The 13,447-nt window shown below is 43.4% G+C and overlaps 1 protein-coding gene across 7 annotated transcripts in view; it reads left to right on the top strand.

The window, feature by feature from the left end:
- fam13b (family with sequence similarity 13 member B) overlaps positions 1 to 13,447 on the top strand; it is a 70,507-nt gene that overhangs the window by 30,739 nt on the left and 26,321 nt on the right. For all 7 annotated transcript variants that reach the window (XM_076738822.1, XM_076738818.1, XM_076738819.1 and 4 more), the window contains exon 7: positions 6,929 to 7,056. In XM_076738822.1, coding sequence (XP_076594937.1) covers positions 6,929 to 7,056 — 128 coding nt within the window. The remainder of the gene's footprint in view (positions 1 to 6,928; positions 7,057 to 13,447) is intronic.

Genomic DNA, 13,447 nt, shown 5'->3' with positions numbered 1-13,447 from the left:
GGAAGGCGCTATAGTACGAGCCTATCCAGAGCAACCCAAACATGCTCAGCTGGTGACATCTGATGAGGATTCAGGCCGTGCGAGAGCTGGGATGAGTTCAGCGTGCAGGAATTACGTCTTTGCAACATGTGCCTGTGCATTATCACGCTGTTAAATCTTCAACTTGATATGTGACACCTGTCAGGTGGATGGATTATCGTGGCAAGGGAGAAGGGCTCACAAACATGGATTTAAAAACCATTGTGAGCAAAATTTGACTTTGTGGGCTTATAAAAAGTCCTAGATCTTTTATTTCAATGCATGAAAAATGGGAGCAAAAAAAAGCGTTGCGTCGATATTTTTATTCAGTGTAATAACATTGAGAGCTAAAGTAGAAGCTTCCTGTTTGCAACTTTTTGAATTTAATTTTTATTCTCCAAATTCACTTTGGCGGTTTTTCCCTCGTCTCCCGTTGTCCTCAGTTTTAGTGGCTGGCGTGTCAAACGAATGAGAATATAACATTAGCTGGAGACAGAATGAGAAAAGGAGCAGCAGAAGAAGGAGCAGAGAGGGATGGTGAGAAAAATCTGTAAAGACAAATCATCTGTGCACTGATCCATGTGTCTTACGTAAGAGAGAGGGCAAAAAAGTGGGTGGTTTAGAGAAGTCGAGGGAGAAAAAAGAAGCCAGGAAGATGAGGGAGAAACGGTGAGAGTGCAGAGAGAGAGAAGAGGAAGAAAGAAACGGAGTGAGGGAGAGATGGCGAGGGAGGGGAAGGATAAGAAAAGACGCTGGCGATGATGTAACCATGCAGCTCACACCTCCAGCCCCTGCACTACACTGGGGAAGGCTGTCTGTGCGAAGCAACCCTCATGAAGGGGATTAGCTCCCACACACACACACACACACACACACACCTGCTTTCATACAGGAAACACATGCTTGATGCTTTGAGTTAAGACGGTTAGTCAGAACAACTCATATAAACTACAGAAATAATAGACAATACAGATTTTAAGATGGAAGGGCAGTTTAAAAGAGAAAAACATGGAGGATGGAGGGAGTGACAGACAAGAGGACAGTTGTTGTGTCATGGCATGTTTGGGATTAACGTAATAAAGCCGGTGTGGATCCAACATTGAGACGTGCTAAGATGGATTTTGGCTTGTTTGTTGGCAAAATGGGAATCGGCTGAATTGTTGTTTAGGTGAGAGCGAGGCTGCGTCCAGGCTGGTCGTTGCTACGATGAAACCAGTTGCTGTGGTGAAGAAGATGAAGATGATGTTGCCGTGTTTGTTTTGGTTCAGTGTTTGAAGAAGCGTTGTAGTGCCAGCATATCTGGACACAGTGTGGAAAATGATTAAAATCAGAACTCATTTGTTTTCAGTCAGATTATAAAATGCCATCATCTTGGTCAGTGCTGAGGTAGTCCGTGTATTTTACTGTTGAGTCAGCATGTGGTTTCTTAGCATGCACACAAGGCATAAAACATAGTAGTTGCACTCAGCCGCATTGCGTCCTGTGGCATTAGAAAGCAACGTCTTCTGTTCTGACTCATGTCCCTTAGAAATGGACCGATGGGGCAGCCTGAAAAGTTAGCAGTCCCATCTTAATAAGCTTGTGTCTCTGTGTTTTCAGGGCCACTGTTTGCTTTGCCGTAGAGAAAACATGACGTGCGGGCTTTAATTTTACCGCTGAATCACAGCCCCATCTACGCTGTGTGTGTTTTTTTCCCCCTTGCGTTACAGAACAAAATCACAATCACAGCCGGGTGCTATATTTCGGATTCTCATTCATACCGACTGCATGGACGATACGATGAACAGCGAGCAAAATACTTTACATACAGGATGTGAGCAAAACATTTTAAAATGTATGATGCAGCTGAGAACTCTCTTCTCCATCCACTGCAATAATAATAATAATACCTTTATTTTAATAGCAAAAAACTACATCACAAAGCGCTTTATAAAAGAAGGCACAACAGTCAAATACATGATCAAGTCTGAATAAAGCCACAAGGAACATTAACATTAACGGCCCCCCATGTCTGAACGACACAGCCACCACTAACAGATAATTGAAGCCAGCAGTGTTATACATCCCGTGTTTTAAAGGGCTTTAGTGGCGACTTGTCTAGCCTGCTGGCACAGTTTTGGTCAGACTGTCTGTTGTCTGTCTACTTAACTAATTAGCCTCTTAATGACTGCCTTATTTTTCCAGCTCTGTTAGTTTAACCGTAGGAGATAAATGAATCAGGATGTGTCCTGTTACTTCGTCTCTGCCAACTTAGTCAAGTGCCTCTGGAGCGAAGCCATGTTTCAGGTGCCACAGCGAATGTATAGCTGTGTCCTGTACTGTAGACCAGGGTGAGTGGATTAATGTTATAAATACCAGAGGCTGTCACAGAGGGTGACCCATATAGGTTGGGTCATATACATTTATATGATCCTGAGACACAGTGATAAGCTGTGGAGCAATAACCTATTTAAGTTGGAACATGGAGTTATTTAAAGCGGAGGTGGTGGCCTACATGGACAGTCAGGGGGGTGTAAAATGTCTCTCTCAGGTGACATGTAGCATGAACACACACCTGCACACATGTTTACAGTTTTTTTTTTTAATCCAGTGTTTAGAAATACGCAGCCCGCATTGTTGATTTATTTACTTTGACAGCATCTTATGAGCAGTCGGAGAGAATGTGAGTGTCTGTAAATCAGCCTGTAACACATTTGAAGGTAGGGATGAGAGATGGATCACACGGCCCACTCACTGCAGGAACGTTAGGCCAGAGGGCTCATCTCCAGCGGTACTGCTGGAAGTGAACAGTGCAGGAACACACCGAGGGAAGAAACCAAACAGCTTAGAGCTCGACACAAAGAGCTCTTTCCACTGCTCAAATTCTGACACTTGAATGCTAAAATGTTTATTTAAAAAATCTGTTTTTTTTCTCATTTGGAGGCCTCACTGTTTCCCGAGTACCCTCTGGATTCAAATGTGATCTCCCCTCAGGCTGAGATGTGTGACATTGACGAGCATCTCAGTGTTTTTATCCTCTGAACAGATGAAAATGCAGAAACAAGGGCCGGCGATATAACCCCAAACTCAAAGCCATCCTGGCCAATCAGAAGCCTGAAAAAGCTATTACCAGCAGGCTACCTACCAACCACTAAATTAAGAATCCCACTATGGCAAAGGCGTAGCCTGCATTGTACTGCCTCCCTGTCAGCACTATTTCGGCCATTTCTGCCATAACACACGACCTGCTGTAAACACAGGAGATAATGGCTCGCACTCTGTCGCCACAAGCCGAAAACCTTTTTTTCTCTGTCTACACGTCAACACTGCAAACAGAGTTTCTGGATATCTTCGCCCTGGAAACTCCAAAAGCTTCATTAGCAGTGACCTCTGACCTTTGGGTGAAAGGCCAAAGCGAATAGAAGAAGCTGTTTTGAAAAATACCTGTGTACTTGTGGACTGCTCAGCGTGTTTATTGGTGCAGCAGGGCAGGTGGTGATTAGATTAAGACAGACTGTGGGTTGACTGAATGGCTGATGACCAAACCTACAGTGGGTCAGCTTTCCTGCATCGGACAGGGGCCATATGACCCTCACCAAGGCTGAGAACTTGTGTTTCTGATCCACTGTAAACAACAAAGGAAATCAAAAACTAAACCCTGCGCTCGGATCCTTCCCATGCAAAGCTTTCTTTGAAACTAGCAGCAAGTAGCATAAAAAATGAAGGGGAAAATCCATAAATATTAGATCATCACATGAAAGGTTGAAATCATGAAAAGAAAAACCATAAGCCAGCTCACACGCCCTCCAACAAAATCCGCCTGACGATTCAGCATCTTCTCCACAGCTGGATGAATCTCAAACACCTCGAAGTTTTCCAAACCAGAAAAAAGCTGTTAATCTTCCTGATGTTTTTCTCAGTGTCAGACGTGGTGAAACCAGTGAAAAAAGACCTGCACATGTTGTACAAAGGTCCAGTGTACCCACCGCGTTGATGCTTATCGAACATCAGGATGAAAGAAGGACACAGAAGAGCCTTGAAGACCTCAGATGTAGGCCACAGTTTGAGACTCGTGATGTCAGTCGCAGTCAGTGTCATTGTTCTGTGTTCTTGGCCCACTAACAGTTCAACCAGTGATGTCAGTCAGACTTGTTGTTTTCCACCCAGAAAACCTGGACCGGACCACTAAACCAGGGCCAAGTTCAAGACCTTTTGTTCCAGGGCGCTCTCATTCTTGTCGTTTCACCCACTCGTGCCACACAGAGACGCACTTGTGTACCAAAAGCCTAAGTAACACACAGAAACGCACGCAGCGACTCCTTTCTTCAAACTCTGATTTGTGAGTTAACATGATTAAAATTTTCCACAGACTTACATCAGGGGATAATATTTTCAGCTCTATGAATGACCATTCCAGGTCATCCTGACAGAGGATTTAACAACTCTTATCCTCTAATATTGTTACATCACCTCAGAGGCTTTCTGATGACTTACTCAGCAGATCCTCGATCACATTCACGGCACTGTTCACATGAATGAAGGCCTGCAGCCCAGAGGACAGTTGGACAGTACGTTCAGGCTTCATTATGTCAGCTCCTGCATTTTAACCGGTATAAACGTATTTATTTTAACAGGATGTCCAGGCATTTTTCCACATCACTGATCAGCGACCTTATCAGAGAATACGCTCTCAGCAGCTGATGTGTTTAATCCAAGGTCATGGCGGCGTTCATTAATGCTAGCAGTGAAAAGCTTTGAATGAATTTTACATGATGATAATGTAGACAGGACCCTGAGTCAAGGTCACTTAGGAAAAGTTTTCAAAGTGTGACATTACTAGTCAACAATTGAGTATACATGAAACTTATAGTCAAATCTGAAGTGGTGCGTTTGAGTCATTGCTCCGAGTTTACCTCTGACGGTCAGTGGCTGACTCAGACGGCCGCCAGATGGATTACAGGGAGAGTTTTAAGATAAATTGAGCTCTTTAACTGCAGTTTCTTGCCGTCTGCTCAAGCACAATAAGGCAGCATCAGCCGCGTTTTGTTGTTTCTTTGCTCATACGCGCACGGCGCTCTGGAGTGAGAGGGTGTGGTGAGAAATCATTGTTTCTCAGCTTTTCACACCATTTAGACATTTAGTTAACATTTTACAGACACCTACACACGGAGATGATGCACGTCACGGTGCGTCTCTGCTTAGCTGCACGCCAACGCAAAGAGCACGTCGCTGTGAGGCCTGAATTTGAAAAGCAAATATGAATTTTCTGCTCAGAAGGAAAAGATGTGAAAATGGGGCTGGATCTCTTTACCTTATACCATCACACACACACACACACACACACAGAGGAGTGTCGTGAGTCATCCTCCCCGATCTGCACATGTGACGATGCAAGAATTCCCCGACAGCCAATCAGGGCTCTTGGAACAGAGGTGTTGCCGTAGCAACGACGCAGCGACAGCAGCAGATGGGGTTGCTGTTGAGAAGAGCGAAGGAGGGAAGAAAGGAGAAAGGAGGACGAACGGCAGAAGAAAGTCTCAGGGGGGCAAATGTGGTTCATGACCTTTTCACCCTCGTTCCTTTCAGACTTTTTCCCACTTATATTACTTCTGTTTCCCAGTCACTACGTATTTATTACCCTCCCTTTCTCTCCCCAGCATCTACCTCCCTTCCCTTTTTCTCCCTCCTGTCTTCCATCTCTTGTTTACGGTCAGATTCATTACACTCTGCCCTCCATCGCTCCCTCCTCTTCCCTCCCTCCACCGTCCTCCTGTCCTCCTCACTCCCTCTACTTGACCTCTACCTTCAAACTAGCGCAGAACTTGAATCAAAGGACATTTTGATGTTCGTTTCTTGTATTATGTGTTGCGTTAGATTTACATAATAGGCATAATTTCACGTGATATATGGAGGTTTTAACTCGTATAAGTATAGCAGTTTTCCCACCATCAGCTCTCCTCCTCCTCCTCCTGAGTGATGATGATTGTAACAACGTGTATTTAAGTTGGGCTATTATTGGTTGTTGCCAAGTTTTCGTTTTATGTTGAGCAGTTAAATAGGTTTGTTAGCGTGTCTTGGAGCCCTCTGCAGTGTGGCAGATTCATCACTCAGTCAGCATGTAAACGATATATCACTTAACCCTACTTAGAGGCCTCACCCCTTCTCCCGTTATTCCTTCTTTCTCTTTATATCTCCCTGCTTACTGCGGTATCTGCGGTGTTGATGTGTCGCTCATTAGCTCCATCTATACTTAGACCTCTTACATAACAAAGCGTAATGTGCACGCACTGCACATTCATGCTTTCTGAAGGTCATAATGAATCGCCAGCGTCATTTTTTTTATCATTCAAAGATGTTGATGATCTTCGAAATCTGCAGGATAACTCAACTTTGTTACCAAATTGGTGAAACAAATCTTTTCTGTGACCTTTTGTCAATGTGATTTGTCCATCTTATTCTTGGTAATTCAAGGGACAAAAGACCAGGAACAGGAACTGTTATCCTCTGCACTGACCTCTCCTGAGGCCGGTAAATGCCAGCGTCATTAGCTGCTTCTGCACTTTTCACCTCGAGTATTGAAGATTTTTTTTTTTTTTTTTTTTAAACTGGCATTAGTGTTTTTACTACTTTTGGCATAAGAATAAGTGTAGAGAATACAGGATTTGCATTTTTATTTATTCAATTTTTTAATAAATTTAAGTCATTATTGTTCCAGGTTATTTCTTAGAATTTTAATTTGAGTATATTAACCATGAATCACATTATCCTATAGTAATAAATCACAAAAACATCCAACTTCAGATTAGATTTGAAAAAGAACTTCTTTGTGTCTTCAGTCCTGCAATGAACAGTGTCTTCAGGTGCTTTTTCGTCTCTATAAAGGTTTTTTTTTAGACGCTAACCTTTTGTGTCCCTCCCTGTCTGTCGTCAGATCACAGAGCTGCTGGATGATGAGAGGTGTGAGGCAGAATGTGAAGAGCTGCCTCAGGACGGGGACGAGGGTCCTGCCTCCTCTGACTCACCACGACACACACACACTGATGACAGCCCCGCCGCCAGGTGAGACACAACTGCTGTAAATCGTCATATTATATAAGACAGATTTTTTTGAGAGGAGGAACGACATGTGACAAAAGTCCAGGCTGGACTGCATTTATTACCCAGGACGTGGTCCCATGTTATCCACTAATAGTCGACCGGGCCAGTTTGGGATGTGGTCGCTCTATCAGCTGCTTGTCTCGCTCAGCTTTTCTTTGTTGTGTCGTGGACTCACTGTACATTATGATAAGATCCCAGCTGTGAACCTGTGACACCTGTGAACTTTTCCCACTCTCACTTTCTTAATGATGAGTTTGGGTCGTTTGTTTTTTTATCTTTTTCAGTAGTTTTAGCTAAAACTACCATAAGGTCAAAGCAAAACAACTGAATGATTACAAGAAAATTGGTTATTTTTAGACATTCATTACTGGCTAATGGTAAGCAAATGAGACTGATTTAGAGTAGGTGTGTCTTGGCACAGGAGAGGTCAGGGTCGTGGGTAGAGTTACACTGCTTTCTCAGTACTGCTTGTGTCATTAGAAGTGTTTATTACACAGACTATAAATCTGTGCAGTCCTGAATAAGTTTGTCAAGCGGCATCGCCTCACCCGATGAAATATTAAGCTTCTCTTTATTAGTGTTCAAGTTTGAATACAGTAATCAGTGGCAGCAGCGCTCAGCGGTCTGACAGCGTGATCGGCAGCAGTTTCCACTTGGTCCCACCAAACGATGCAGAGCTCTTGTTCTGACCTGTTGATGTTCTGTAGCTGCGAACCGATCAGAAGTCGAAGGTCTGATGCACACATGCAGACGCTCACGTACGCAAGATAATGAGTCTCCCTCCAGACTGAAGGACCAGAGTTCAATCCCCCTGAAGGAACATGCAGATCTCCTCAGGTTCTTCTGATCTGCTGATCTCTTTTAAGTTGATTACTGAGCACAGCACCCAGAGATCTAAAGCGAACAGAGAGGCTGCATCAGTGTGTAGTGAACAGAAGAGATGATAATGCTTGTTAGGAATGTGTGAAGTTTCACTCACATTTTCTGCTTAATGAGTAGACGTGGGAACAAACCAACTCAAAAACGTATCTACAGGAGCAGGAAGCACAGCTTTTTATCATCCTGCTAATGTTTACAGCTAGTCCTGTTCGAATCATTCGAGTCATTTTATTATGTCTTCAGTTCAGAGCAGCACAGTATTTTGACCAAGTCTTCATCAGGGTTGTGCTGTGGCGATTAACTCAGAACTCAAAGGAAGTGAGTGAGTAAATAAAGATTTATTTATAGAGCCCTTCAGAATCAAAGCTGCAAAGTGCTTCCCTGAAAGGCTTCGACTGTTGATTCGAATGATCTGATACTGATGATCTGTAGGGCCAGATGCAACCAGTGCTTTGCTGGCAGTGCGTTCTCATTTATACTGGAACTGGGCTTGTTCTTTAAACTAGCGTGGTTGGCTGTCTCTTTATGCTCTGTATTGTGCTGCTGCACTTACATTACTGTCATTTATAGCACATAAGAGACACAGTTTGAGTCAAACTTCAGTCTGTCTCCTCAGAGAACTAACCTGCATCAGTTTATGCTTTTTTATCCGCAAACATGTCGTGACTCGTGCTCATTTAAACTAGGAATTTCTTAAAACCTGTGTCCAACCAGCACAGACCGCACTGCATTGCTCCAGCTGCTCAGTAGCTTGCTAGCTGTTAGATAAAGGCAACGTTATAAAGCAGCGTAGCACAATAAATCAGTCCTCTGTGATTCTTTACTCTGTGTGTGTGTGTGTGTGTGTGTGTGTGTGTGTGTGTGTGTGTGTGTGTGTGTGTGTGTGTCTCAGGGTCATGCTGCTAGCCTTGTCCTACTGGCCTTTAAGATGATTACAGGCTGTAATCCATAATCCACGTACACACACACACACACACACACACACACACACACACACACACACACACACAGAGTTTCTTACACTACACACACTCATGACTCAGGCCATACAGCACACACGTCTCTCTCTCTCGCTCACTGTAACACACGGACGTCGGCCCTGTAGTTGTCTGTACTGGATCAAGACAGCATGTTAACATTGAGAACATGCTGTCAGGATGCTGCTGTCCCACTTTAAGGCCATCGTGCCCGAGTTCAGCAGGGTGTGTCATGGTACCTAAGGTCATGGATAGCAGCAAAGAGTGTCCTCATCTTTGGCATCTCAATGGTTTAGTGGTTAATACAGTGTTTGTGGGCCAACGCGGATGGATTCCTCTGTGTGTGTTTTACTGGAGTTCAGCTTCAGGTTGCAGCTGTTGTCCATTGGCGCTCAAAGCCTTAAACACTGCTGATGAAGAAAGACGTAGCAAATTATTTAAAGTAAACAGCGATGGCCCGACTTTTTTTTATCTCTAAGTCTCATGTGATTGTTTTAGTTTAATTGTCTCTTAGCCGTGCACGCCTGCAGCCATCATCCCCCGTGACCTTGTCTGACCTCGGTGTCTGGTCGGGGGGATTAATGCTGTGTTTGTAGACCCTGTACTTGACAGCCTACACTACAAAGCTATTTAGATAATGGAGACCCAGAGCTTTATGCATCTGTTTAAATTGCTAAAAATATCGAGCTCTGGCTTCTTTTGAGGCCAACAAGCATTTATTCAAAATTTAATGACATACATGCTTTTTATATTTAAATAGAAACTGTCTTCTTTTAGTTCACTTGTCCACTTGTAACAAACCTCAGGCGAGATCCCAAAGCTCTGTAATTCCAGCAGATGATGAGTTATTAAACACGTTTGTGGAAAAATTGTACTCATAATCGTCTGTCAGTCAATTAATCGTTTAATTAATCTGTTTCGGTGCCTGTCATGTTAAGATCATTTGGTCCCTTTCACGTCTTTTCGGTTTAGTTTCAAGAATTCGAAGAATGTGTGATGTCAGTTTAAACACAGAGCGCCTGTCATGGAAAACCAGCTGTGAGGTTTTGTTTTGGTTTTCAGCATTTTTCGAGTCTTTCATCTTCAAGATTCATTATCACTGATTTATTGTTTGTCTTTCAGTTTCCTACAGAAAGCCGTGTTTCCCTTCTCCATTGTCTCAAAATGTCAGTAAATAAAACCTTAAGTACTGTCATGAAAGGTTTGATGAGTCAACGTACACATGCATGTTTCGCTGGAAACCACTCGGTTTGTTTGTTTAGAGAACGTCTCGCTGCTCCGCGTGTACATCACTTATTCTTTGACACATAACTGCTTTTGACAGCACTGAAAGAGAGAGAAAGTTCCCGTCGAGTGACTCAACATTAACTGTGGTTGAGTTGTTTGTCTCGCACTTGACAGACAGGGAAGTCTGTCCTCTGTGGCTGTTGCAGTGCTCTCTTAATAGACTCTGTCAGCCAACGCACAGACACACACACACAGACACACACACACCTTAAATGCTGACAGCCTCTGCTCATTTCAAATCTATATATAATCCCTGGTATTTCTCTTCTGAGCTCCCTTCTTCCCCCGTCACTACGTCCCTCCCGCCCTCCTCTTCTGATGTCCTCGTCTCCTCGTCTCCCTGTGGAAAGTATTTTTCATGAGGCCACTGAAATATCCTGGCAGGCTGAGGAAGAGGGCTCTTGGGATGAACTCCTGGGCCCGGTGAGGAGGAGCCGAGGGAGGGAGGATTTAATGGAAGGAGCGGAGAATCAGAGGGCGGAGAAGGTCATGAGGGAGCAAGGAGAGGGCGGGAGAATTGGAAAGCGTCCGTACTTGTGAACGATTTATTGATTTTCGCTCTGAGTGAAAATGCAATATCAGACCTCAGGAGGGAAAAGGTCAACGCAGAAGGTAGCATTTAAACACATTATAAAACACTTGTCTTCAGTTCTGTCCTCGAGTTGGAGCCCTCCTGCTTCCTTCTTGCTCGTCATTCCTCGCCATTACGACCATCCCAGCAGGACTGACGTACGCAGCGTCTCACGTTGCTGATGACCAGTCCTGCACTTCTTAAAAGCATTCTCCATGAATCCCCTCGTGTCAGTTACTTCCTTTTATTTTTATGTGGCCGTGGAAATTATTTATATCCCGGTGTGACTCTACACCGCGCTGCAGAGCTGCCTTCTGTCTGTTTGTTGCCAACAGTGTGTGCATGTCTGCATCCACACAAAGCAAACACAGATGTAAATATATGAAGAGTCGTCTCTTTGAGGTCAAGTGCTTTTACTTTTTACACCTGATGATTCATGCAGGCACAGAAAGTTTACAAAGGAGCCTCCATGCAAGCAGCAGAAACAGTCGTCAACAGACGAGTTGAATAAAATCTATATCAGACTGTGCGATACGGCATATGGCAAGTCAGATTGTATAACTAATGAATGATGGGGGATGAATGAATGAATAAAGCTACGATGTAAAAGGAGTAAAATGGAAATGAGGCACCAGCTCGCTCGTCCGTCTGTGCTGCTCGGATGCTTAAAAAATGCAGCACAACATTAAACAAGCTTTGGCAGTTAGTTGTTTTTCCACGAACTTGATTCAAGAATGCTCCTCACATTTGATTGCCAACCAAAGCTCCACATCTGCCATTGGTAGATGTGTTCAAGGACCACTGTTTTGGAGCGATGACCAAAGATTTTACCACGTTACTCCCACAGTTGTCAGCTTTTCATCTCCCAGAATTTGCTCAGTTTAAAGGGGCCTCTAGACTCTGTAGATACGATTAGCAGAAAAAATGACTGACTGATTTTCTGTGGTCAGAGCAGAGATGCTCTGAACAAGCAATGCAGGCGGTTTGTGAAAGTAAAGCTTTTATTCACCCAAACCTTCCTTGATTCTTGCCTTCTTACCTGTCTCTGGGTTCTTGCAGTGTCTTCTTGTGTCTTAAAATGCATATTTCACAGAGCAGTCTTTTCTCTGCTTTCTGTCACTGTCTTGGCACTTGGTGCGTGTTGGTGCCCCTCGTGGTGACACAGTTCACATTTCTGCTCGGACAGTATGTGTTTCAGTGTTGACCCTCTTCTCTGTTTGGTTTTTCTTCAGTGCAGCTAATCAGTGCCCTGTCACATACTGTTTCCACTGCGGTCTGTTTGCCTTAGAAATGCAAATAAATACAGTAAATATGTCAGGACAGGAGTGTCAGCTGTGTGCTTTTGGTGTTTTGACATAGTTCGGGGATCATATCCACTCGTTTTGTTGGCTTTATGTTTATATTCTGACCAGAATATTTAAAAAATATGAAAAACTGTAAGATGTAACATTTTTATATGAAGCAATAATAATTTATTAGATCACAGTAATTGTCCAAAAATACACTTGACATTCTCTTAATTTGCCCGATTCAAATTCTGTTCTGTGCTTCTGTGCACACTGGAAGCGATTAATCAAAATGTTGGATTATAATATCAAACATTTTCTCGAAGTTAGCGTGAACCCGCAGTAATAGCTGAAAGGAAAATGAGATTTTGGTTGATTGTTGTTTTAAAAATGTCTTTGAAGAACTGCATTTCGCTGTGCGCCTGAACACACCCGCACAGAGAGGGTTCAAAACAGCCCGTGTCTTCTTTAAAGCACCTTCACATAGTAATGTATAGTACAGATAACAAACTGTTTACTTCAGGAGTTAATCATTCTTCAGAGATACGTCTTATCGCTGTGTGCTCCATTTAAGACTCAAAGCATTCACTCTTACTCGTTATGATTAGATGTATAAAGTAGTCAATACAGTTGTACCGGTCTTCTCTCATTCCTTCAGCTTCTCTTATTTCGTGTCCTCCTTTCCCTGCTCTCCTCACACTTCACTTCCTGGTTGTGTGGAGGCCTGGGCGGAGAGCTGGGCACAGCGTGTAACACGATACACAAACTGACCTAGATATCAGCACTCCGCGTGTGTGCTATCAGGTCTCACCCACAGTTCTGGTACAGCCGTCCTATCTGGCTTTCTAAGGAGCGCTCACGTTCATAAATCATCATGGAAAAAGATTTATTTTGATTGTCGACACGTCGCCTCTGTCGTCGCTTTGTGTTAGTCACAGGTGATAAAGTTTGAGATTAGAGTTAGCCAAGAATAATACCAGGAAGGACAAACCAACACCAAACTTCAGCCAAATCGAGTTAATAGTTCATGACCGCAGTTGGATAACTTTTATTCTCTCTTGTCCTGTTTTCATTTCCTTCAGGAATTTCTGGAATGTCGTAGATTTTAAACTGAATTAGACTAAAAACTGATAACAGAGTTTAAAATTAAACCCTCTGATTAAATTAAGGACTGTTGGAGTATTTTACGATCAGTCACTTCCAAGCACACTTTGTCCCACAGTGTATTCTGCTACGCTGGTTTCACTTGTTCGTTTCTCTTGCATTGTATTGTACAACATGCTATGGTCATGAAAAACACTCATTCTGATTGGTTGACAGGTTTCAGAAAGGGTCAACAAGACACCATGTAA

Source organism: Chaetodon auriga, chromosome 9 (assembly GCF_051107435.1).
Source record: "Chaetodon auriga isolate fChaAug3 chromosome 9, fChaAug3.hap1, whole genome shotgun sequence".
Taxonomy (NCBI): domain Eukaryota; kingdom Metazoa; phylum Chordata; class Actinopteri; order Chaetodontiformes; family Chaetodontidae; genus Chaetodon; species Chaetodon auriga.
The sequence above is the reverse complement of the archived record's forward strand: the minus strand, read 5'-3'. Positions and strand labels throughout refer to the sequence as shown.